Source organism: Antedon bifida, chromosome 6 (genome assembly GCF_963402885.1).
Source record: "Antedon bifida chromosome 6, ecAntBifi1.1, whole genome shotgun sequence".
NCBI lineage: Eukaryota > Metazoa > Echinodermata > Crinoidea > Comatulida > Antedonidae > Antedon > Antedon bifida.
The window spans coordinates 14,401,011-14,424,540 of NC_136231.1; the positions used below are offsets into that span (position 1 = coordinate 14,401,011).

A 23,530-nucleotide genomic window follows, 5' to 3' on the forward strand; every position below is an offset into this window, starting at 1 on the left:
AAATCAACAAAAATAAACATTTCACTTATAAAAAAAGACAAAAGAAACGGCTAATTTTAACCAAAAACCATTCTCTGACAATTATTTTGCTTTAAAATACATTTTATCAGGTAAATAATTTTTTTTTTCAATCCAGTTTTATGTCAAAGTGAATAACTAAATGGCATCTATTCAACAAGAAATGTAATAAAAATATTTACGGTAGGCCTACTATTATAGTAGGCCTACTATACGTAACCTAAACCTATGATTCCGCCAAAGGATAAAAGGATAAGTGCATAACCTATTTTACATGTCATATTATAATTATCAATAGAAATTCTTAACGCATGGATGGATCCCCATGACAACTGTTCAACATTGCCGATCAAGGTGTGTTGCTTCAAAAGCGCCATCCATACAGTACAACACAGTCACCACCACAGAACAATACAACGCCATTGTAACGGCCATCCGCTAGGCCATTTTATCCGTAACTCGTCACTCAAATCTTTCTATAGCGTAACAAAATAGTTATATACAAAGAAAATAATTTAAAAATTGACACTATTAGAAGATGCAAATTATAAAATCATGCAATTAATTGTGCATTTTATTAACCTATCTTCTAAACAAATATTCAATTTAAGAACAATTTTACATAAAATAAACGAAAATATTTAGGCGGATGAATACATTTCCTTCCGTTCAGTTGTAAGGACTAGCAACTGTTGCCTTGAGAATAAACGCCATAGTCACCGTAGTCTTGACGACTGTTACCCGCCAACTACAAGGTAATTTCTGTTTTTATTATTCCTAGTGTCCGATTGCAAGAGACTGCGCTTGCTATGTATATATTCTACTATAGACAGACTACATTTATTTTCATGATGTTTACTGAAAAATGCTAATATTACACAATTTACTGCCTATGATTTTTAGCTAACGTGACAAAATGGCGGTGCATGCACGCATTTTTCTGATTGACTTCTACTTCGTATCGTAGTCACAACCAGTCACTACATAGAAAATCGAATTCGTTTAGCTGCCTGGTGGTGTGGGTGGCGGTGGTGATGCAGTGGCTTTACCACCTCCCAGCCTGTACATAAAGCAATGTTACTCCACCATTCTTTTACGTTAATAAACTAAACTGTGAAGTACTGCAGTTAGTTAATTTACACGGAATAACGTACAGTAGGCCTATATATTAATTCATTCCATCATTCGTGATGTTGAAAAAAAAGAAGAGTTTTTCCCAAGCTCTAGCCTTGCCATATGGTTGATAGATAATGATATGGGTAGGCTATATTCTGCATGCAGTGCCCTCTGTGTATATTGTAAACTACAGTAAAAATAATTTCTGTTTAGAATCAAAATGTTGGTGATGTTTGATAAATGATAAAAACGATCCGTCAGGTTTCAGAAAAATAAAAACAGTCATTAGACATTTTATTAAAAAAAAGATATGGCTGATTAAATTTTAGTGGGGAAGACTATGAAGAAGAAATAAGTTATGTTCTCCATGTTTGATCTTGACGAAAATGTTCGTAAACGTACCAAACACTGGAATGTAAAATCCTGTGTGAACTGTGATGCAACACAGTGATATGCGTTATAAATAGGGATACCGAGAGCTGACTCCATTTTCATTACCACGATTAAACAGCGCGCACGTTACTATGCGCGCAATGTCATTGACGCAGTGTTTTTTAACTTTGGTAAACACTTTTTATTAGGTAATTATTCTGAAAATAAATAAATTATGAAAATATCCTTTTGAGTAAATATTTATTTACCTATTATTCTATAAGATAAAGTATTTTTTATTTCCAATTCATTCAACCAAAAATGTGAATATAGTGGTTAAAAGATCGTTATCGCCTAGCGCGTATAGACTTTGTTTACTACGAAACCCTCGGAAGGCTCAATGACCTACCATTTTCAACCTTATTTTTGTAGTTGAGCCTCTTATGACCTCAAAATGTTTTTTATTCCTACACCAAGATAATATAGTTCCACATACCATGTGCTTGTTACTAAGAAAAATATTAATTTTAACCCATATACCATGAAAATTATCCGTTTTGTCCATTTTTAAAATAATTTTTGGAAAATTCCGAGAGGCTCAACTACAAAAACGCCATTTTGTGGTATGATGTCATTGCAAGCCAATCAAACCTGTGCATTCGACCGCTCTGCAGGTCTCACGGTTGAACGATTTTGGATTCTCGCCCTTTGATTGGTTGACGCGAATCAACACACAGCGGAATAATTTTCTCGCGAGTGCCATGAAGTCACATGGTCTAAGGCCTGTCCAATTACACGTGAAAATAATGCATTGAAATTCTTCGAATGAGGTTAAATTAACACTTTTTTTTATATAATAAATAAGTAATATATTTTATTGAATTTTACAATGTTGATATACAAATTATATTACTTAAAACCGTGATTTTATTTAATTATTTTTACGAAAAATTACTAGTTCATACAATTGTCGACTGAGGGCGAAATTTGTTTACATCGTTCGTGGCTAAAAACGATCATTTTCGACGATGTTTTAAACCCTATATTTCGAAAACTACAAGTCATATTTTCATAATTCTTTCTTTATTATAATATTGATACAAAATACTAACAGGCAATGTATAATTTGGTTGAAAAATATTAACTTTTAATTTTACATCGTTATCCCTATTATAAATGGGAAACCCTGGGCGTGCGTTGAATTTTTACCCTCCAAAAACAAAATTAAAATGTATTTTCTGGGGACCTAGAGGTCTATATTCCTAAAATTGTCTTACCTCAGTCCCAACTATGGTTTGGCTGAGGTGTGGCTAATCCTTTATATTATACATTTACTACACTGGTCCAGTGTTGGGCTGCGAAATAAACAGTTATCAGAGTGTTGGTCTAGATACCAAATTAAAAGGTTTGCATTTAGTATTTTACATAAATGTACACTAGTAAATAATTTTGAGAATAGTTTATTCTTTAGTAGACTACTGTACTTTAATACATTGTTCTTAGTCTCATCTAATATTCTTATTCACTAGAAGCCTGATTTATTCATTTTACCATTTCTACCCCCTGTTGATCTTGCGTTTGTTAGATCAATTTATAATTGAGTGATCACAAATAAAGATACAGTACAAAGTCAACTTGATTTTTCTGTATTAGGTGGTTTCCTTATTCAGATGCAAACATTTCAGTCAAATTATTTATGAACCATTGAATTCTTAAATGGGATATTAGCAAAAAAAAATGTCTTGTTCAGTAATTGTATTAAGTACCTTTTTTATTAATTATGTGTAGGATTTTTGTTTCAAATGAAGCCCAAGTACAGTATGACTTCCCTGCCTTGAAGAAGCTACTGTACTGTAGTAGCAGCTGTGGCGCCATGATCTTCCTACGGTACAGAGGGTTACTTGTAAATTAAAACATTGGTGAACATACGAACAATTAACATAATTCATTTTTGCTGTAGCGTACGTCGACACATAGTACACGACGTAACCGTCGGTAAACTTCGCCTGAAAAGTAACTACAGTACACTTTTTGGTCCCTGGATGGAACATGATATCACGCGTCTGGACCCAACGTTGAATGATTCGTACAAAGGGACACCGCCAGACAAGTGTGTACCTAGCTACTGTTTAGTAGTTAGATCGCTGACAATAATGAATGCATATAAAGTGCATAATAGCCCTCTGACGTACTCACGGTCAATGGAACGTCGCGGTTTTCTAGGCGCTGAAGCTACGAAGTGAACGCGAACGATTTTTACTGTATATTATATTCCCCGACAAAAAGTACCCTAGATCCCCCTTAGAACAACCCCCCTCCCCGCTGCCGCCACCACTGTGTAGTAGGTGTATTAGATAACACCTTTTTTCACTAGCTAAAAACAAATCACCATTTTCTTTTGATTAAACTGCCACAAGTTGTTTGTTTTTTTTTAAATCTATCCTAGAACATAGTCTGGTAATCTGTTTACTGATTGCAGCCTTTAAAATGTATTTTAAGTTTAAATAACTACAGACTTAATTTGAGCAACATTGAAAGTGGATTAATAATTACAGTTTTACCCACCCTGTTTATTATATGTTTTAACACTAGTATCCCACTTTCAATTATATACAGTAGTTAGAAATTCAGGATATTTTAAAATAATTAAATAGCTCTGTCTACACTATCAAACTAATTTGACAAAAAAAAGTGTGATGTGCCCAAATATGGTAGTGATATGACCAAATATGGTAGTGATATGACATCATGTCCATGTTTGGTTTTTTTTTGCCTACAGGTAGCACATCACATTTTTTTTTTGTCACAAAGTTTGATACATGTAGTGTAGACAGAGCTTTACAGTATAGTCGACCTTCTCATTTACACACTTCTCAATTACGAACCTTCTAATTGTATTTTACGAACACCTTTTAAACGATGACATCATCAGCCAATTAAAAAAATAGCATTTAAAACTTTTACACCTACTATAGTATTTTATCATCTTAATTTATTAAACTATCCCAAAACATTTATTTCAAAAAATAAAAAAGATAAATAAAGCAATGGTTTAATTACAAACATATTCTGTTTATTTCAAGTTTAAAAGTTGTTTAGGCCGTTTAGTCTAGGCCTAAGCTAGTGGTCAGGAGATCATCATCCCCATGGTAGAGGGACGATTCGGCCCTGGGGGACGATTCAGTCTGGGACTATTCGGGGAATTTCATTTTACTTGCTGTCCACACTAGATTGTAGTAGCTTTCAAAATGTAAAATACTGTATATGCGGTCCAGAACGGATTTGATATTATTACTTCAAGAACAGATTTGTAAATTACAGTTTGTATCAAAATATGCAAAAATAAAAAGTAAACAATGGAACAGAAATATAAATCTTTTTGGCAGTCAAAGTGTTAATTTACATGTTAAATTTGATTGTTTTATACTGTATTTTTAATAAATATTGTTTGTTCTTCTTACTATACTATGCACAGTAAGTTATACATCGGAACTTTGTTAGGTTTCTACCACTGATTTTAATAGAGGGCGCTTTTTTCGAAGCTTCTCATTTACAAACTTATTCATTTACGAACGCCTCTCAGACCAAGGGGTACGTAAATTAGACCTGGTCGACTGTATTACATTTAGTGTCGTCATCATCCACATACCCATTCATTAGTTGTGTTGCCTAGCAACCACTATTTGATATAACTATTGCAACTGTTTTGTTCACCCTTGGCTTATTTTATATGAATCACTCAGCAATTTTAGTTCGTTGCTTAGCAACAAATCATATAGCATATATTTGATGGAAGTATGATTTTAAAGTAATCAATATAATATATATATAATATAATGCATATTTTCATTGGTATTATATTTTATTTTTATAATTTGCAAGTTCAGATGACTTTATCCTCCTCTCAATAATAATTAACTCATGTCAAGCAAACAAGGTTTATTGCAAATAGCGTGCGCGATGCATGGTGGGAAGGTTTTGGGAGCTAACTTCATAGCGCTTATGTACGTGAATTGTTGTTTGTACGTACGCTCCCAAACCCTTCCCATCATACATTGTGCAATGACGTTACTCGCAAAATCAAGCTATTTGCAATAAACCTTATTCGGTACAGTAGCATATTATTTCAGAAGAACAGATTACTGTAACTTTTGCTCTGTAATTACCGTACTGATGCAGGTATAAGCCCATACTCGGGTTTAAGCCTACTCCCGACTTTTGACTAATTTTCATGCAAAATGCGGCACTCGGGTATAAGCCCACCCATTAATTCGAAGATGCCGTAATACATTATTTTGTATTTGATAATACAAAATATAGTATTAGTTTTGTGATGGTCGACTCATCTGGCGACTTCCATACACCGCATCCTCCTACCTTTTATCATAACCAAGCTGGGCTAATATAAGCTGAGGCCATATCAGTCCTAGCGGCCCTGTTTGGTTTACACTCCATCGCGGACGAAGATCGCTGCACACACCCCGCTCGAATCACAAGTCGCCAAAACGAAGAACTGAACCACAATTTGGTATCAGCTGTCATACTGTAAACAAGCTTATTAAATTTCTTTGGTACAGTACATTTCTATCTAACGAACATTGTATACTTGCTTATACAGGCTTATTCCCGCATAAGTACGATATATAAATAATAATCTTTTAAAATTAGTAAAATTCTTGAAAACAAATCTGTACCCCACTGTATAATTAAGGTTACAGTGTAGGTAGATGGGAATGGAAGAACTGTCCCTTGCAAGCACTAGTCTAAAACATATTTTTTACTGTATATTAATAATAATATACTAAATTTAAATTAACACACTTTACAACAATGCATTGTATAACATGTAGATAACAATACAGCAAGACTACAGTTTTCATCTAACAAAATAAAACTAACCCAAAATAATGAAGAGGGAGTCATTATTGAATGTATTGGAATTATTTGATCTTCTCACCAATATTGTCAAAGTACTTACTGTATTCTTCTACCAGTAATACTTCCCAGGGTCATTGGAACATGATTTGCATACCAATTAGAATCAAACAATAGCTAGTGAATGTTACGAGAATTAAGACATTGAAATTGTCAGATTAGCACTTTGAATTGGCTGTAAAGTGTACTTAATTATTAATGTATAAAACCTAGAAATATTAGTCGAAGGTTGTTTAGTGGTGAGTGCATGTATTGTACAATAAAGTGCCTAATGTTAATGGATTGTAAAAACAAAGAAAAAAAAGGAAATTATTTAATTAACAAAGGAGCAATGCTTGTGTACTATCTACCAGTTGTTTTATTAATATGATATTGATTTTCCTTTTATTCTATGTCCAAAATGTCTTTATTAATTTTATCGAATAATTATTTCATTTATTTGTCAATGTTTGAATACATTTAGTTTGTACATATGTCCTTCAAAACATAGACTGTATTTAATGAAATATTAAATTATGATAAGCACAGTCAACTATACAACAGTAGGATACAACAGACAATAGTCTCATTGCTATCTAATATACTGTACCACGATATTGTTTATTAAATTATTTGTATATAAATAATTCTTGCTAGTAAACCAATCAATATCTTTTTATTTGACAGACTTTGAATGAAGAATGGCAACACAAACAGCGTTTGTGTCTGACATGCAAATAACACCATCACAGGACCAACAGCAGACAGTTAGCCATCAGACAATTATAACTGCGCAATCAACCCAGCGTACATCACAACCACAATTTATTGTTACAAGTCAGTTATATGTTTTAATGTTAATTATGTCACCTTCATTCTCAAATATGAATAATTGTTTAATACCATGGTCATTTTTTTGAAAGAAGAATTTTCTATCCCTTAATCTCAACCATGGTCTACCGTCAATAAATACAGTATTCTGATCGCCCATTTTTGGGGGACAATTTCTGTTGCGATCTTTTGAGGTCTTTATGAATTCTAATAAGAAGCTAACTACAAATTCAATAATAGTGGTCTCAAAGTTAGTCCTTTTTTAATCCGGGGAAGCTAAATGAATTTACGCACAAAATTGTATAATAGAAAGTACTGTAAAGTGACTTGGATTCTTATCTTGTTAATAAATAACTAGGAATACAGTATGTCCAATCCTACTGTATACAGTATGCTATTAATTAAATTGATAATACAAAAAATTAATTTATATACTAAAAAAAAACTGAGATACAGAGGTAACTGTATATTGACAATATTGGGACGTACATTACATTTATCTGTACCACCACTCTTGGGGCAGAGGAGTGTTTAATCGTGTTGATGGTAACTTTTGTGAAGATCAAAATACAAGCTGGCTATAGCTATAAAGATTTGTTTAATTTGTTTTTAACTGTTATTAATCAACTTTTCTTACAGATTCAAACGACGTTCTGAAAGACTCCACATCAAGTACCAACACTGTTACACTTCAAAACGCCCAACCATCGCAGCAACAGCAGCAACAACAATCTGTATTTTCAAACCACTTGCAGTATGTCACGGACAACGACAACAACCAGACCATCTTCGCTAACGGCACTATGTGAGATAAACCATTAGACAGCTCTGTGGTCGTGTGCCGTGAAGTGAAAAAATCTTTGTGCTGTGTTTATATCAAACTGTAGTCGTGCACCGACCCTAAATCGTAGTCGGCTTTCATTGTGTTTTTTTTTTCGCACACGATTATTGACGCTACACAAATGGTCCCACATTGTGCCTAAAGCACTAACCAGTTGGCTATCTTGATGTTGCTATTGTTATACACAACAGGACACTATGAAGAATAGTCTGAGCATGTCTACACACCAATCTCCTTTAATAATAGCTTCTCTGACTATCCTAACCTACTAACCCAGAATTTATGTTGGCGATAAGCTTATGCAAGATTCTGGAATTGGGGTAGTTAAGGAAGCTATCACAATGCTGATGGGTTTGTACACATGAGCAGACAGTCGTTATGTACTGTTCTTGGTCTTTTTGCTGTGTAATGCTTATCATTTGATGTTGGCAGTTTTTATATATTTGTTTACAAAACAAACAATCCATCTTCTTTTAAAAAACTCTTATCAATATTATACTACAAAAAGTAGTAAATTAATTATTGAATTAGCAAGTCAAAATTTCCTTTACATTTACTTTTTAAAGATTTCCCAGAGACGTGGAATTCTGAACTTGTTCTCATAAAGCAATAACTGTGTTTTGAGGAAATTGATTGTTTAAAGATTTTAGTAAATGAAATAACATGTAAATTATTCCTAATTTCAAGCACCCCCAGTTTCTTTTCCAATATATTTTAAAATTAGCATATTCAAGACATTCCAAGCCAACTGGTTCAAATTAGATGTAGTCTGTTTTGTTTTATTTGTTATATTTTAATTCTATAAGCTTTGCATGTCTCTATATATTTAGAATGTGTCTTGTATATGTTGTATAATTGTCTAGTGCTTTATAATGAATGTGTGAGATTTTGGATGTTGCTGAAAATGATTTGATTTTGTACATTTAATTTAGAAAAAAAAGAATTCACATTTGCCTAGCATTATATAGCTAATGTGTTGCATGTTATTGGTGATGAATGAACAAGAATGTAGTATTTTTTGGCTATTTCCCATAATACCAAATACCCTGTGTATATAGCCTGGAAACTTGGGATGTCTATAGTTATATACTGTGCATATTATAATATTGACAGTTACACTGTCTATATTGAAATATTTACAGTTATATACTGTACATATTATTTGTGACAGTTTATATACTGTATGTATTATTGACAGTTATACTGTACATATGTTATTTTTTAATGCATGTTTTTATAAATAGCATGCACTTTTAACCACAAGTCTTTAATGAGTTCATAGTTTATGGATGTTGTTGAATTTACTGAGTGCAGTGATTGACAAATTAAATATAATTTTTTTTTAATTGATATTGTAGCTACAAAAATGTCCCCTCTTATTAATCATGCCATATTTATTTATTATATATTATAACTGTGGTACTGTATATGCTACAGTATATATTAATATTCTTTTTCAATTTGTATATATTTATTTATTTAGAATTCCCTTTAGAAATCAAAATACCTGAATAATCATTATTTCATAAACATGCATTTCCATGGCCCAGGCAAAAATGAAAGTAGTAAAGCCTTTAACAACTGCCCGCTCCTATTTAGAATTCATCGTGCACCCCTAGGTGAATAGAGTTAGCATGACTTTTTAAAAAAACAATTTTTAAAGGCTTTCTGATTATACCAACCTGCCAAGATGATCATTTTAAAACATTAAGATAATCATTGCATGTTATATATACCATTGCTTGTACTGACATTCATATTTTTTCCTTTCCAAATTTTCATCCTCTACTCCATCTTTCACTCCATCTATTGTTGTGGCCATTCTTTGCCGAAACCAAATCTTATACAGGCCTTATCGCTACAGCGACTCAACAACAATGTACACGCAAGCACCGCAAGTCCAAGGAACAACGTACTTCACCGCTCCTGCTGGTAGCACGGCTGGTGTTGTAGTATCGACCGGCTCCGTCGGAAATGTACAAACGATTGGAACGTCAAATTCCGTTATCGGAGGATCCACAGTGTTGGGAAACACAACAGGTCTATTGGGTACACATATTATTTCCGGTTCACCAATCATTACAAACCAGGGTAATACATATGTGGTGGCCGGTCATATGGATGACCATCATTTGTCACCAATTAGTCACATGACCAGAGCATCGCCGGCAACAGTAAGTGGACATGTGAGCAATTCCTCTTTACTAACATTCTTAATATCAATATTATCTAGTGTATATATTTTTTTTTTTAATTAACGGGGAGTTTTAATATGTTGAATCATTTATGGTTTAAATTGTTAAAATGTATTCATTTTAAGTAGATATGTGGTTAATCCTAGAATAATTCTGAATTTATCTATTTCTATTTTAATGACAAACAAACCACCCTCTAAGTTATATTTGTAAGGTACAGTCTTTGCTTTAGGTCTATCCATTATATTTTATCTGTTTATAAATAAGCATTTCCATCTTCTTTTTTTACAGGTACAATGGCTTATCGATAATTACGAAACAGCAGAGGGAGTGAGCCTTCCCAGAAGTACTCTGTATGCCCATTACTTAAGGCATTGTACGGAACAGAAACTTGACCCAGTCAATGCTGCTTCATTTGGAAAACTGATCCGATCTGTGTTCCTGGGCTTGAGGACTAGACGTTTGGGTACAAGGCAAGTTAAAATCATGCACAATGTTTTTAAAATTCGTAACTATGACATATTAACACTTTGCCATATACCTGCATTTAAAATGAAGTTGAAGTTTGTCGTTTTTAATCATTTATCCTATAATTTATTTTTAATATTATTTTACCCAACAGAGGCAATTCTAAGTATCATTATTATGGGATTCGAATCAAGAGCTCGTCTACACTTAACATGTACCAGGATGATATTGGCCACACAGCAATGCGTCAACAACCTTTAAACACTGGAAAAAGGTTTGTACTTGATGTACTATTGCTAATCCTTGGCCACATGTGCCTCAATTCATAAAATAAATACTAATTAAGAAATCATATCAGTCATAAGATTGTACTGGTAAAATATTTATTCCCTCTCATTAATAATGGAAAGGTCCATTTACAAATCTGATTTCTAAAGAAAAACCCGTTCTAGATCTAGACATTTTTCTAGATTTAGAAAAACTCTGACACACCCCAAAAAGACTAAACATAGAAAGAATTTGATTTTACATTGGAAAATCTGTGGCATTAAAAAACAACTTTCTTGGGTCTATTTAGATTCAAGCCACACAATCTACAAACTATTGGTGATAGTAAAGACATAACAACTACAGATGAGCAGTCATCCACTATTGTTGAACCACAACCTCAAACACAAACGCAGCAACATCAACAGTTCCTTGGTGATGCTTCACTGGCCTTGCCTTCATTTGACGAGATTAATTTTAACGGAAGTGAACTACCTGAAGGAATAACTAAAGCTGATATTGTCATGTTTAAGACACTTTACAGAGAACATTGTGAGGTATGTAATATAAAATGTAAATGAATGGTGCAATATTTAAATAGTTCATTGACTTCTGTGTGAATATGATTGTATATTTTGTTGTTTTATTACCTCCACCAGAACAATGGCGAGAGGTTATGTGGTCGATCGCGTGTGTGTTTATTTGTTATTGCCCGACTTTCATAAGATTTTAAAGGATGGTTTCGTAGGGAACGTGTCATTGGGAACAAAAATTTAATTTTCATTTACCTAGGCTGAGGTTTGTGCTCTCTGAGTGTCCTTGTAGTTGTACATGGAAACAAGCTCTAACATGCCATTTGATTGTCATATTGCCTCTTTAAATGGCCTACAATAAATCTAATAGTGTTTTGTTTAATTTAAATTATCACAACTTCTATTCTATCTCTTTAGGCTGTTTTAGATGTAGTTGTAAATCTTCAATTCTCATTGATTGAAGCTCTTTGGCAGACTTTCTGGAGGAATCCACCAGCAGATAGCCCGACCAATACAAAGTAAGTTCAGCCGTGTATGACTATTATTTTATTAAAACGACCGGATGTACACAATATCAACCAGCCCAGCTTAGATTATTTACATGCCTGTTCAATATTGACATTTAGATTTAAAACAAGCATTATATTTTGTTTACATTTTACAGCGAAGCAGATCCAGAAAAGAGGTTGCCGAAAGCCAAGTTAATAGCTTTGTCTAAATCACAGCCAATTCTCAACTATATCAAGCATTATGATCATGTACTCTACCAAGGCTTAGTGGAGGTTCTTATACCGGACGTTCTTAGGCCTATTCCAAGTAAGTAACATAATTAGTTTTACTAATAATAATCTTGATTAAATAAATTGAATTCACATAAAGAAAGCTACTGTTATATTTATCAGTTTAAAAATGCTTTTTTTATTATATTAACATAGGTGCCTTGACTCAAGCCATTAGAAATTTTGCAAAAAGTTTAGAAACCTGGTTGAAAAATAGCATGACAGGTATACCTCATGAAATGTACACTATGAAGGTAAAGTTTTACATCATCATTGTACTTAAATGTTTGTGCATGCCTACAGACCAATCTGCGGTGTGATAGCTTCTGTAACTGTACCAAATTTCGATGAAATAGCAGAAATTGTCACAACAAAGATGGGGTTACGCTGATATTGTTACGGCATAATACTGTACTGTGTAATCTGTTATTGCCATCTAGTACTAAACTGAAGTCTCAAGTACTTCAGGTTACTCATCATCTAACTAACCAAAACGGAACTACAATACAGTAGAATCCCTATTAAGGGGCAACAAAGTGTCCCCTGTATAGGAGTTGGCTGTAGTATTAAAACATGTATTTCCCCTTGTTCGTTTTAACATGAAAATGCCTTTTAAAAGGGGTTTCCACTAAATAGGATGTCCCAAACAAGGAGGTCTACAGTCGCTAGAATTAACTAATTTAATTGCCTGCTACTTTTTGTACTGAACTGCTAATAGATTTTTATTTTGATATTTGCAGAATGGAGTAGTGACAGCATTTGCACAGACCTTGCGTCGGTATACATCTCTGAACCATCTTGCCCAGGCTGCAAGAGCCGTTTTGCAAAATACCTCGCAAATTAGTCAGATGTTGAGTGATCTTAACAGGGTAGATTTTGCTAATGTTCAGGTAAATCTAATTGTTTAGACATAATTTATTACATACAACTTTGCAAATGCCATCCTCCAATTTTCATTTCTCTACAATTGGTATAACATTATTGTGTTAATTGTTTATACAATACAGAATGTTTTGAATGATTTTTAAAGCCATTACCAGTTTCAAATAATTCTATTTAGAATAAAATGCATCTCTAAAATGAACAAATTAAACTTATGAAATGAAAATATCAAACTCCCCAGTGCCCTCTCTAAAACTCTGTCTACACTATCAAACTAGTTTGACAAAAAAGTGCTCAAATATGGTAGTGATATGCCCAAATATGGTAGTGATAAGACATCATCATGTCCATATATGACCACATCACATTTTTTGTCACATAAAGTTTTATAGCTTAACTTTCTTATGATTAACAGGAGCAAGCATCGTGGGTGTGTCAATGTGAGGATCAAATGGTGCAACGTTTAGAGCAAGATTTTAAGAACACGCTCCAGCAGCAGAACTCATTGGAGCAGTGGGCAGCATGGTTAGAGAGTGTTGTCACTCAAGTACTCAAACCTCATGAAAACTCACCAAACTTTGCCAAGGCTGCAAGACAGTTTCTGCTAAAGTGGTCATTCTACAGGTGAGAGTTACAGACACCCAGGGTCCAATTCTCAGTGCTGTATCTATATGACAATAATTGCCCAGTATCATAGAAAAATTTGGTAATACAGTATCACATCTGTTGGCTATATCATGTAGGGTTAGGCTATGATCTATGATGATACATGTGAAGTACATGTGATGCAGTATTTATACTCTGGTCACATAGAGTCTGTTTCATGGGCACAGTGAATTGTCACTAACTTTGCTTGATAAGTCACAAACTTATCCAGATAAATACCTGTGACCCATACACTGTGATAATAGTTACATCCTTTTCTGAATTATGTTTTTAATTATGATAGTATTTAATTCATTTTTAATCCATGTTTGTATATTGAATTTTGTTACATTTAAATGCACTAAATTTCAATCAAATATTATAAGGCCTCTGTAAAACAAAGTATAAACAGAAAATGTGTAAGTGTTAATTTCTTGTGAATGTTCTAGTATGTTTAGCCATTGAAGTGTTTTTTTAACACTTAAAAACCCTTGACATCTGGAGAAGTGCTTGTCTCATTTGCTCTTAATTAATATTATTAGTATAACATAATGGAAAAACAGATTAGGTAGTACTTTTGTAGTTAATTGCAAAAAATAAATAAATAAATTACAGGTTATTTACAGAGTATTCACAAGTTTATCGTAATATATTGTATATAATAATAATATTAATATTTGATTACATTTATAGCTCAATGGTGATTCGTGATCTAACTCTTAGAAGTGCCGCTAGTTTTGGATCATTTCACTTAATCCGTCTCCTTTATGATGAGTACATGTTTTACTTGATTGAACACAGAGTTGCATCGGCAACAGGTGAAACCCCTATCGCTGTAATGGGTAAGTCCATACCTTTTTTTTTTATCCCAGAGAGATTAAATTAACATTTAGTGCAAATCCATACTAAAAAGAAAGATTATTTTAACAAAGTCAGTATGCATGAATGAAAAGAGTTCCCCAATATTGAGATAAAAAAAAAATCCATTTTGAGCATTAAAATTATGCCAATATAAGGCCAATTTACACAGATGAGCGGTAAATAGAATCTATGTTATTTCTTATGACCATTTACACAGAATGTGGAGCAGATGGGCGGTTGAGCAGAAATTCCGCTCGGGATAGAAATCGATTCTTACACGGCCTTGGTCTCTCTTTTGGATGAATTTCTTTGTTTCTTGAAATTGCCTGCATGAGTAATTTTCTATAGCGCCATCTAAATGACCGATATTATCCATTTGTTGTACAGATAAAGTAGACAGCCGAGGTGTAAAGAAATACTCATCGTCTGTTAATCACATGGATGCCATCCAAGCTGACGTCAGTGATCAAACAAACGGTGAACCAGACGCGAAGAAGGCCAAGACGGAAATAAGTTTGTAGGTTGAATAGTAGAATTAAAAAAATGCCAAGTTCACATATTGTGCTTTATTGCCAAGTAATAAATATCGGGGGTTGTTAATGTTGAGTGCAGCAGGGGAAGTTTTATCAACTATTCACCATTTTAAAAGTGTATGCTCAAATTGCTTTTTTAAAGGCAATAAAACGATAGTGTTGTGATCTGTTAAACTGTTTTTAAAGTTAAATGTTTAGATATCAAAACCCTCAATTGGGATATTATTTAGGTAACACACTGTAGTTGGTTTATGTTCTAATGTATACACCGCCTATTGATAACAAATCGTTTTTAAATGATTGTATATTATGAATACTGTACTACTTTTAGGTTAAAAACCTAGTAATAAGTAGAACAAATTAATGTGGTGTCACTGAATGAAATTGGTTTAGTTACAGAGATTAAATTGTCAAATACACTTAAAAGTGCAGTTTTTAGTTAGGTAGAATAGTCTTTAAGATATGCTGTTTATTTATGTGTGTGTGAATTTGACGTTTGACTCTAGACATACAGTATAGTTAAATTTGGATTTTATGTTTCTGAAATATATGAATATATTTATTTGTTCTTCATATGACTATTTGTACTTCATATTAGAACAAAAGTATGAATAGACAATGAGTTAACCTAACTCAACCTAAACAACATTTATAAGATGTAGAAATAAACTAGTGTTTTTATTTAACAAGTCTTTCATTGACTATCGTTGAAGTTAGAGGTACATTTTTGTATTTATAAATTTGTATAGTAGTTATATTATTTGTATTATATTAGGGATTTTGTTGAATGGTGTGTAGATAGGTTTAAAATTTATCAATGTGTGCCGAAAAATAAATATTTTATTGTTGAAAGTTTAGGCATAAAAAAGATTGTTTTTCAAATATAGAAGCTAATATGGGGGAATTACTTGCAGTATACGGTGTATTAAATATAATCTACAATCTTACCCATTTGTTATATTATTAAAAGCTTGCTTCATAAATGGGTGACAATCTTTTATAGGCCTTATTATTAATGTTTAGTATGTTAATTATGGTTCTGTTTTATCAACTGCATGTGATAATTATAATAATTATTTTTAATGAGTTAATTATATGCATTGCACTTTAATTTTTGTAATAAATGCTGAATGTGATGTGGCGAAAAAATGTTATACGAAATCAATATTTAACTATGCATACATCAAATTTGAATATATTTCTTTTTTATCAAATAGAATTTTTTGTTATTTGGCCAAACAATAATAATTACGCGAGGAAAATAAATATGCATAAATGACATAGTAACTATGTAATATTCAAAGTGGCTTATAAGGTATGTATATAATAAGAAATGTAAGAAAGAAATTTGCGTTTTGCTCAAAATTGGGTAAAAAACTTTGAATAGGTGAAATACATAGTGTTCTATGCATTGCAGATATAAAGTGATGAGTTGACGTTTATTTTTGGATAACAGAAAAATACTTTGTACAGTATTTTTTTTTAATATTACCAAAGCTTTGCTATTTAAAACCTGTTCATGTGTATAGACTGTTGCCAAGCATCGCTTGACGGCGCCTGATGTATAATTATCATCTAACACCAAAAAATGATATGAGAGTTAAAGAGAGCATAGAATTAGAGATTACACTACATTGTATATAGAGTACAGTAATATATTTCATTTTTACTTTATATAAGTGTTTTATATCTCCCCACATCTCTTTAGTATTTTCAATATCAGTACTAAGCACTTTGGATTCTTTCACCTCGTATATTACCACATAGCTGTGAAATATATAGGTGAAAAAAATATTTGTTAAAAGTAAACCCTTTCCTAAATTTTTTTATGTAAAAGGACAATGAGAAAATTACTTTAAAATTGTAATTTTTAAATGTAATTTCTTAACTTGTTATGTATGTTACACTCATTATATTTAATAGTTGCTTTTTTTTTTAATGTAACACAAGAATAAGACTTGACAGTAGTTTTATTCAACACCGATAACAAACTTTGCATCAAGATTTGTTAAAGGTATTATTTTATATTGTGGCAGTGTATGTGTAATATAAAATAATTTGCAATTTTGTTACATTTTAATGCTAGATTTGTATCAATGGTATGTATTGTATCTATGTCTGGTTGAAGTTTGTATAAATAGATAGGCTATGTTTTAAGCATTTTAGAATTTATCCCAGGATGTTGAAATTAGAAAGTCAAATATGTGAAGTAAAATCCTTAAATCACAATGAACTTTTTATTCCAATGTCTTATTACAACCGGTATAGCTAGTTTCAAGTTACATTTTTCTGTTTTGATGTCCAAAATGTCGAGATTATAACATTGTACCAGCGAGTAATCTATCATTAAAAGAGTTTTAAATTTGACCATCACACAATTACCTACGCTCCAATGTTCAGGGTGACCATCACACAATATCTACACTCCAATATTCAGGGATTGTAATTAAAATTAGGTGTCGTCAACTTACCATTGTAATTTTATGGAAAGTTTATTCCGAGTACAGTCCCGACTCGCAAGTCATAGAATAGTAAAAATGAATACCACTTGAAAGAAAATACTTTGACTTAAGTAAATACTGAAGTGTGATTGGCAACATGTTGGACCAACACAAGGGTGTTTTGTTTGGTAGAGTTGACTCTAATTATATAATTGTTTGCTTTGAAGTGAAATAAGGTATTTTTACTTGTCTCCTTGAAATGGCGTTTTAAATGCGTAATTTAGAAAATAAATGTGTTAGCTATGTACTCCATGGCTATGTAAAAAAAAATCAGAATTTGGAATTGTCACATTATTTTCTCACATGGTAATAAAATCAATTTTGCTTTCTAATGGGTGATTTATTAAAGTGTAACGTCAATATTGATGAAAATAATAAAATAAATAGAAATAACAGTGGTTGGTTTTATTTATTCATATTAAATATTTTCGATTTCATTATACATCATTTATAACTATGGTTATGAGATAATATATATAACAAATATAATAACAAAATAAAAGATAATTAGTTTTTGTTTTTAAATTATAACTCTGGTGGAGTTCCTTGTTGTTGAGCGGTTTTACACTTGGATTGAAATATTTTAGCACCTTTAGATATTTGCCCATGGTTTCAACCAGGTAAAGCTGTTTTCAGTTTTTCCTGTGATGAAAATAGAAAATACAAGTGATAACTTTAAAGCATTATGTTTGTTGAAATTTGGTCAATTTCAAGGCCATAGCGAGATGTTAAAAACAGACAAGGCTTTAATAAGAATTATTAATATAAAATACGACAATCTGTGGTGGGGAATTGGGGTGGTGGGGAATTGGGGTGGTGGGGAATTGGGGTGGGCGAGCACCTCGTCTGCCTCATGGCCCTGAATTTAGTAACAGGACCTCACTGGAAACTATTATTTTCCATGAACAGTTCCTGCAGGATACCATGTATTTTTACTTACTATGGCTCGCATCGTACATGTACTGTATACCCACCTTCCGCCTTAATAAATCATTACCCTTCTTATTACCTTTGTGTATTGTAATAGAATGTAATTGCTTCCAGTGTTATTTCATTCGCTTACCTGTTGGTTTATATTCACAACCTATCCAGTTATCATAGCCTAGCTCTTGGAGTATTTCATTCGCTTACCTGTTGGTTTATATTCACAACCTATCCAGTTATCATAGCCTAGCTCTTGGAGTATTTCATTTGCTTACCTGTTGGTTTATATTCACAACCTATCCAGTTATCATAGCCTAGCTCTTGGAGTATTTCATTCGCTTACCTGTTGGTTTATATTCACAACCTATCCAGTTATCATAGCCTAGCTCTTGGAGTATTTCATTCGCTTACCTGTTGGTTTATATTCACAACCTATCCAGTTATCATAGCCTAGCTCTTGGAGTATTTCATTCGCTTACCTGTTGGTTTATATTCACAACCTATCCAGTTATCATAGCCTAGCTCTTGGAGTAGTTGCAATATGTAGGTATAATTGAGCTCCCCAGGACTGTCTGGCTCACCTCTACCAGGCACCTGCGCTATTTGTACATGACCTGAGGGAATTAGAAAATTTGATCAATGTTAGAGACAGAAATGTAATAGTACAAACGACTTACAGTGACAGGAGAGTTAATGTTCTGATATAGATATTCAGAATATTGTAGTACCAGGGGCCTGGGCAACAATCTTAATTTCATACTAAATGTTTTTTCTGCCATTTCATCGTATTCAATATCCATATAACGTTATAGAAGTCCAGGACTGAAAGAGAATATATGTAAATTGACAGACTGCACTGCAACATTTAACCACCAGAGTAACCAATACCACGGACAATGTATTGATTTTCAGCACATATTTTTTTGTAGATATGTTTCTGACCATGCGCAGAATGAATTTCTGACTGACTAGTTGCTTGCATCCCATCATATTTGTCCATAATGAATGCGTTTTGTTGCCAGCCGGAGGTTTTCTATAATTTAAGGCCAAAAAATCATAATTTAGTATTTCCGTGTAGTACCCTGTTTATCGTCCGAAATATTAGGCTGAATTTCCGTAGTAATTATGGACGTTCCGAACTTTGAAATAACAGTGTTATACTGGTAGCAGAGCAAAGTTTGGTGCTTTCTGAAAATTTCCTATATAATAGTAAATTTGCATCAATTGACTACAGTTATTAAATTTTATTACTGTACCGGAAGTTTCATCGGGGACTTCCCCTGATTTCTCATACGCAAAAAATGTTATCAATGTTAGTCACATGTGTTTTATTAGAATACGATCGTATTGAAAAATAGGCTACGATCGTATCGGATAGCTCACTATGGAGTGACATTTTCGGCAAACAAGAGGTACCATTTATCATGAATTTTACGTGCAAGAGTACCATTTCCTGCAATCTAGTGGTGTTATCTAACAAAATTCGCTTCGCCACAGGCCCCATGGTGTCCACAGCCCTGGACTAATTGGGCAACCCCTTGAAATAGTCCTAACACCGCCCCATTTTTAACTCACTGTTGAATACCAGTGGGAATCAGGCATGTCTATAATTATTACTCTCTTTTATATGAATGCATCTTATATTGTACTGACCTATGTAGGGATACAATTCCTTAATGATATTTGTAATATTGCCATGTTGTTGTTGGACATGAAATAAATCCTGTAGGGAAAAAATAATTACAAATAAGGTAAACAAACATCTGTTGTAATTATTTTGTATAATACAGTATAATTGTAATATTATTTTCACACCTACCATCTGTAATTTTAGGTTTGGATTTTCTACTTTCTTGATAATATCAACAGCTTAAAAAAAACCAGTATATTAAGTATTATACTACATATTGAACAAAATAGAGAGTTTATTTCTTATAAATAGTAGTAGTAGTATAAACAATACAGTTTTGATACCTTGATATTGACTGTTCAAGAAATAATTTGGTACTGTTATCTTATTCAAAGGCTCTATTAATGCTAAAATACCTTCCTGAAAAAAAACCAACATATTTTGTACTTTTGAGATTTCAGCTTTATTTATTTTTTAATCCAGATTTTATAAGTATTGGGTACAATAGAAAAAACATATTTTTTAACTTACTTACAAACAAAAGTTTTTTTAGATAATTAAAAAACATTTTTTTTAAATGGGTAGATTTAATTGGGGAGCACATGTATTATTGTCCAAGTCATGGCGAATATAATTTTGAATTAACTAATGACAATAATGGGATAATAAGATTATTTCATGCGAACCTTACTTAAGACATCTGCAGCATACTTCAGATTCGTAACAAACTTATCTTCCATTTTTTTTAATAGATTCTCAGTCTCCTCTTCTGTATGTTCTGGTATTTTACCCGACATGATATGCAATCTAAAAAATGATGTAAATGTACGTGTAAAAACAACATTTTTTGCAGAGCTGGCCTGGCATTTACCAATTGCTTAAGATAGCTCAGTGCTTAAAGCTCTGTCTACACTATCAAACTAGTTTGACAAAAAAGTGTGATGTGCCCAAATATGGTAGTCATATGCCATCATCATGTCCATATATGGGCACATCACATTTTTTAATCACATTAAGTTTGATAGTGTAGACAGAGCTTTAAAGTGAAAAATTAAGTTTTATTTATCAAACCCATTCTTTTTATGGAATTTGTCAAACAATGACAAATATACTGTATATATATTATTTTCGCCCCGCGGCTTTAGCCAGCTAAATCCCCAGAGGACGTAATCAATAAGAAGCTTTATTAACGCGAAAGCTATATATCTACAGCTGACAGTTTCGGAATGTTATAAACTCGACTAATTTATAGGTGCAAGCTGCTGGACCCAAAAAACGTCTAGGAAAAGAGAGTCTATGAGGGCTCACGGTTGAACGTATTTGGGTTATCCCCCTTTGATTGGTTGACTTGACACGAATCAACACACTGCGAAAGTGAAGTCATGTTGTCCAACACACGTCAGGAAAATAAGGTATTGAAATTCTTTGAATTAGGTTAAATAAACACTCTTTAATATCATATTTGATTGAATTTTACAATGTTGATATACAAAATATATTACTAAAAACTGTAATTCATACAATTGCCTACTGAGGATGCAATTTATGTACTTCGTTCGTGGCAAAAAACGATTATTTTCGGCAATGTTTTGGACCCTATATTTCGAAAACTACAAGTCAGATTTTCATAATTTTTCTTTATTTAAATATTGATACAAAATATTATAATATATAACAGGCAATGTATGCTATTAACTTTTAATGTTGGCCAGGTCATTAGGGAGTAATTAATGCTCCTACCCTGGAATATGTACATATACTGTAGTTTAGTTTATGATTATATTTTTGTTCTGTACAGTAGGCCAGACTATATTTACACAAAATGTTTACTACTGATTGTTAAACAAAAATAATTGTATAATAAAATAATAAATCATTATATCTCAAGAAAGAACAATGTTAAAAAAAGTCGAGCAGCGTTTTTTGTAAGAAATAATTCTTGTTTTAACTAAAGATCATGGTACTATAAGTTAAGTCCACCATTAAAGCTAAAAAATCATTTAATTCAAAACAGTTTTAGTACACTATTTTTTCTCACCTGGTACAATTGAGGGCCTTACAATACTTGATGGATAATGTAAGGGCATCTTGGAATTCCTTTTCTTTACCTGGAATCGCACCATGTCCCAATTCACCAGCAGACAAGTCACCTAAGGAAAGACAATAAAAGGCAAAACTAAGGCCATGTTTCCACAGCCAAAAAGTAACCGATAAAAATTAACCGATAAAGTTCCTGTGGAAATTTAGTTGAACCAATTTCACTTGAGAAAAATTAACCAAAAATTATCTCATTCAAATCAGTTAATTATCGGATCAATGCGATAATTTTTAACCTTTAATCTGAAGGACAAATCATTGCGTTGTGATTGGGCACTTGGTTGTTCGGTAATGACTGATCATGCGCACTTTATTTTAATTAATTCTGCTAATTTTGCTATGGCTGCGGAAATACGGCTGGTAAACGCAGCATAAGCTTTGTACAACAATTGTGTCACTGTCATATGACATTGGCAACTTCATTCTGCACAAGTTTCAAATTCCCGATAATTGCAGAGTTTTCCGATATTCTCCCGATCGCCAGCTAAAAAATGCATTGTTAGGATAATCAAAAATCATCCCGATATGTATTACTTAGGTTTTATTTATTTTTACATGTCGGAGCCTTTGCAATAGTAATTAATTTAATTAGAGTAAAAACTGAGTTTTAGAGCACTAAACTATCTCCCTGAAAACAAACCAATTATAAGGCTCAAACGGCGCTTCATACCTGGGAAAATATTGAGGAGAACTTGTTTTTGGTTGTTTGATTCGAGGGCTTCTTTGATATCTTTCGCGGGGTATGTGTATGGAAAAGCTACTTCTACTGCTTGAAATCCGGATTCTTTTGCTGCATAATACCTTTGTCTTAAATCTGGCAAATCTGTGAACAGAAAGGACAAATTTGCAGCAAACTTCAAGCTCATTTTGATACGGATTAGGGTGTCATCAAAGAACAAATACAGGTCAGAACTAACTCCAGATCCACCAATCAACGTCACCCATATATTAATAATTGAAAGTTTACACAGCGACGTTGTAAAATGTACGTATATGGTTTTTTTTAACGGTTTTTTATTAATAGAAATATAATTGAATAAGATTCTTAAAATATTTTGCCTCTAGGGTGGTGGTGTTTAATTCCTTTGAAATTAATTTATTCGAAGTACTGTACTGACTTACA

General features: G+C 32.7%; 2 protein-coding genes across 4 annotated transcripts; one reads left to right on the forward strand and one right to left on the reverse strand.

The window, feature by feature from the left end:
- Positions 1-657: 657 nt before the first annotated feature.
- LOC144845431 (transcription factor RFX3-like) lies at positions 658-18,149 on the forward strand. 3 transcript variants are annotated; one of them, XM_078702765.1, is made up of 14 exons: positions 658-773; positions 7,108-7,257; positions 7,891-8,056; positions 9,942-10,278; positions 10,579-10,760; positions 10,910-11,029; positions 11,333-11,579; positions 11,973-12,073; positions 12,220-12,371; positions 12,491-12,588; positions 13,075-13,224; positions 13,632-13,840; positions 14,555-14,703; positions 15,110-18,149. In XM_078702765.1, the coding sequence occupies exons 2-14, from the start codon at positions 7,122-7,124 to the stop codon at positions 15,241-15,243; spliced, it is 2,181 nt and encodes a 726-aa protein (XP_078558891.1). In that variant the 5' UTR covers positions 658-773; positions 7,108-7,121; the 3' UTR covers positions 15,244-18,149. The 3 variants fall into 3 exon arrangements, with proteins under 3 accessions (XP_078558891.1, XP_078558892.1, XP_078558893.1); XM_078702766.1 differs by having other exon boundaries at positions 9,942-10,266; XM_078702767.1 differs by having other exon boundaries at positions 7,891-8,005.
- Positions 18,147-23,317, reverse strand: LOC144845483 (putative hydroxypyruvate isomerase). The gene is made up of 8 exons (XM_078702862.1): positions 23,078-23,317; positions 22,349-22,460; positions 20,997-21,117; positions 20,655-20,730; positions 20,500-20,549; positions 20,334-20,403; positions 19,160-19,294; positions 18,147-18,398 (listed from the first exon to the last, which is right to left on the reverse strand). Exons 1-8 carry the CDS (start codon positions 23,271-23,273, stop codon positions 18,349-18,351), a joined length of 810 nt encoding a protein of 269 aa, XP_078558988.1. The 5' UTR covers positions 23,274-23,317; the 3' UTR covers positions 18,147-18,348.
- Positions 23,318-23,530: the final 213 nt, after the last annotated feature.

Excerpts from the sequence above, each read along its gene's own strand:
- LOC144845431 (XM_078702765.1), top strand. The coding sequence starts at position 7,122 with ATGGCAACACAAACAGCGTTTGTGTCTGACATGCAAATAACACCATCA. Across the intron at positions 7,258-7,890 it reads ACCACAATTTATTGTTACAA|ATTCAAACGACGTTCTGAAA; the intron begins GTCAGTTATATG and ends CTTTTCTTACAG. Across the intron at positions 13,225-13,631 it reads TAGATTTTGCTAATGTTCAG|GAGCAAGCATCGTGGGTGTG; the intron begins GTAAATCTAATT and ends TATGATTAACAG.
- LOC144845483 (XM_078702862.1), bottom strand. The coding sequence starts at position 23,273 with ATGAGCTTGAAGTTTGCTGCAAATTTGTCCTTTCTGTTCACAGATTTG. Across the intron at positions 21,118-22,348 it reads AAGGCCCTCAATTGTACCAG|ATTGCATATCATGTCGGGTA; the intron begins GTGAGAAAAAAT and ends ATCATTTTTTAG. Across the intron at positions 20,550-20,654 it reads CTTGAACAGTCAATATCAAG|CTGTTGATATTATCAAGAAA; the intron begins GTATCAAAACTG and ends GTTTTTTTTAAG.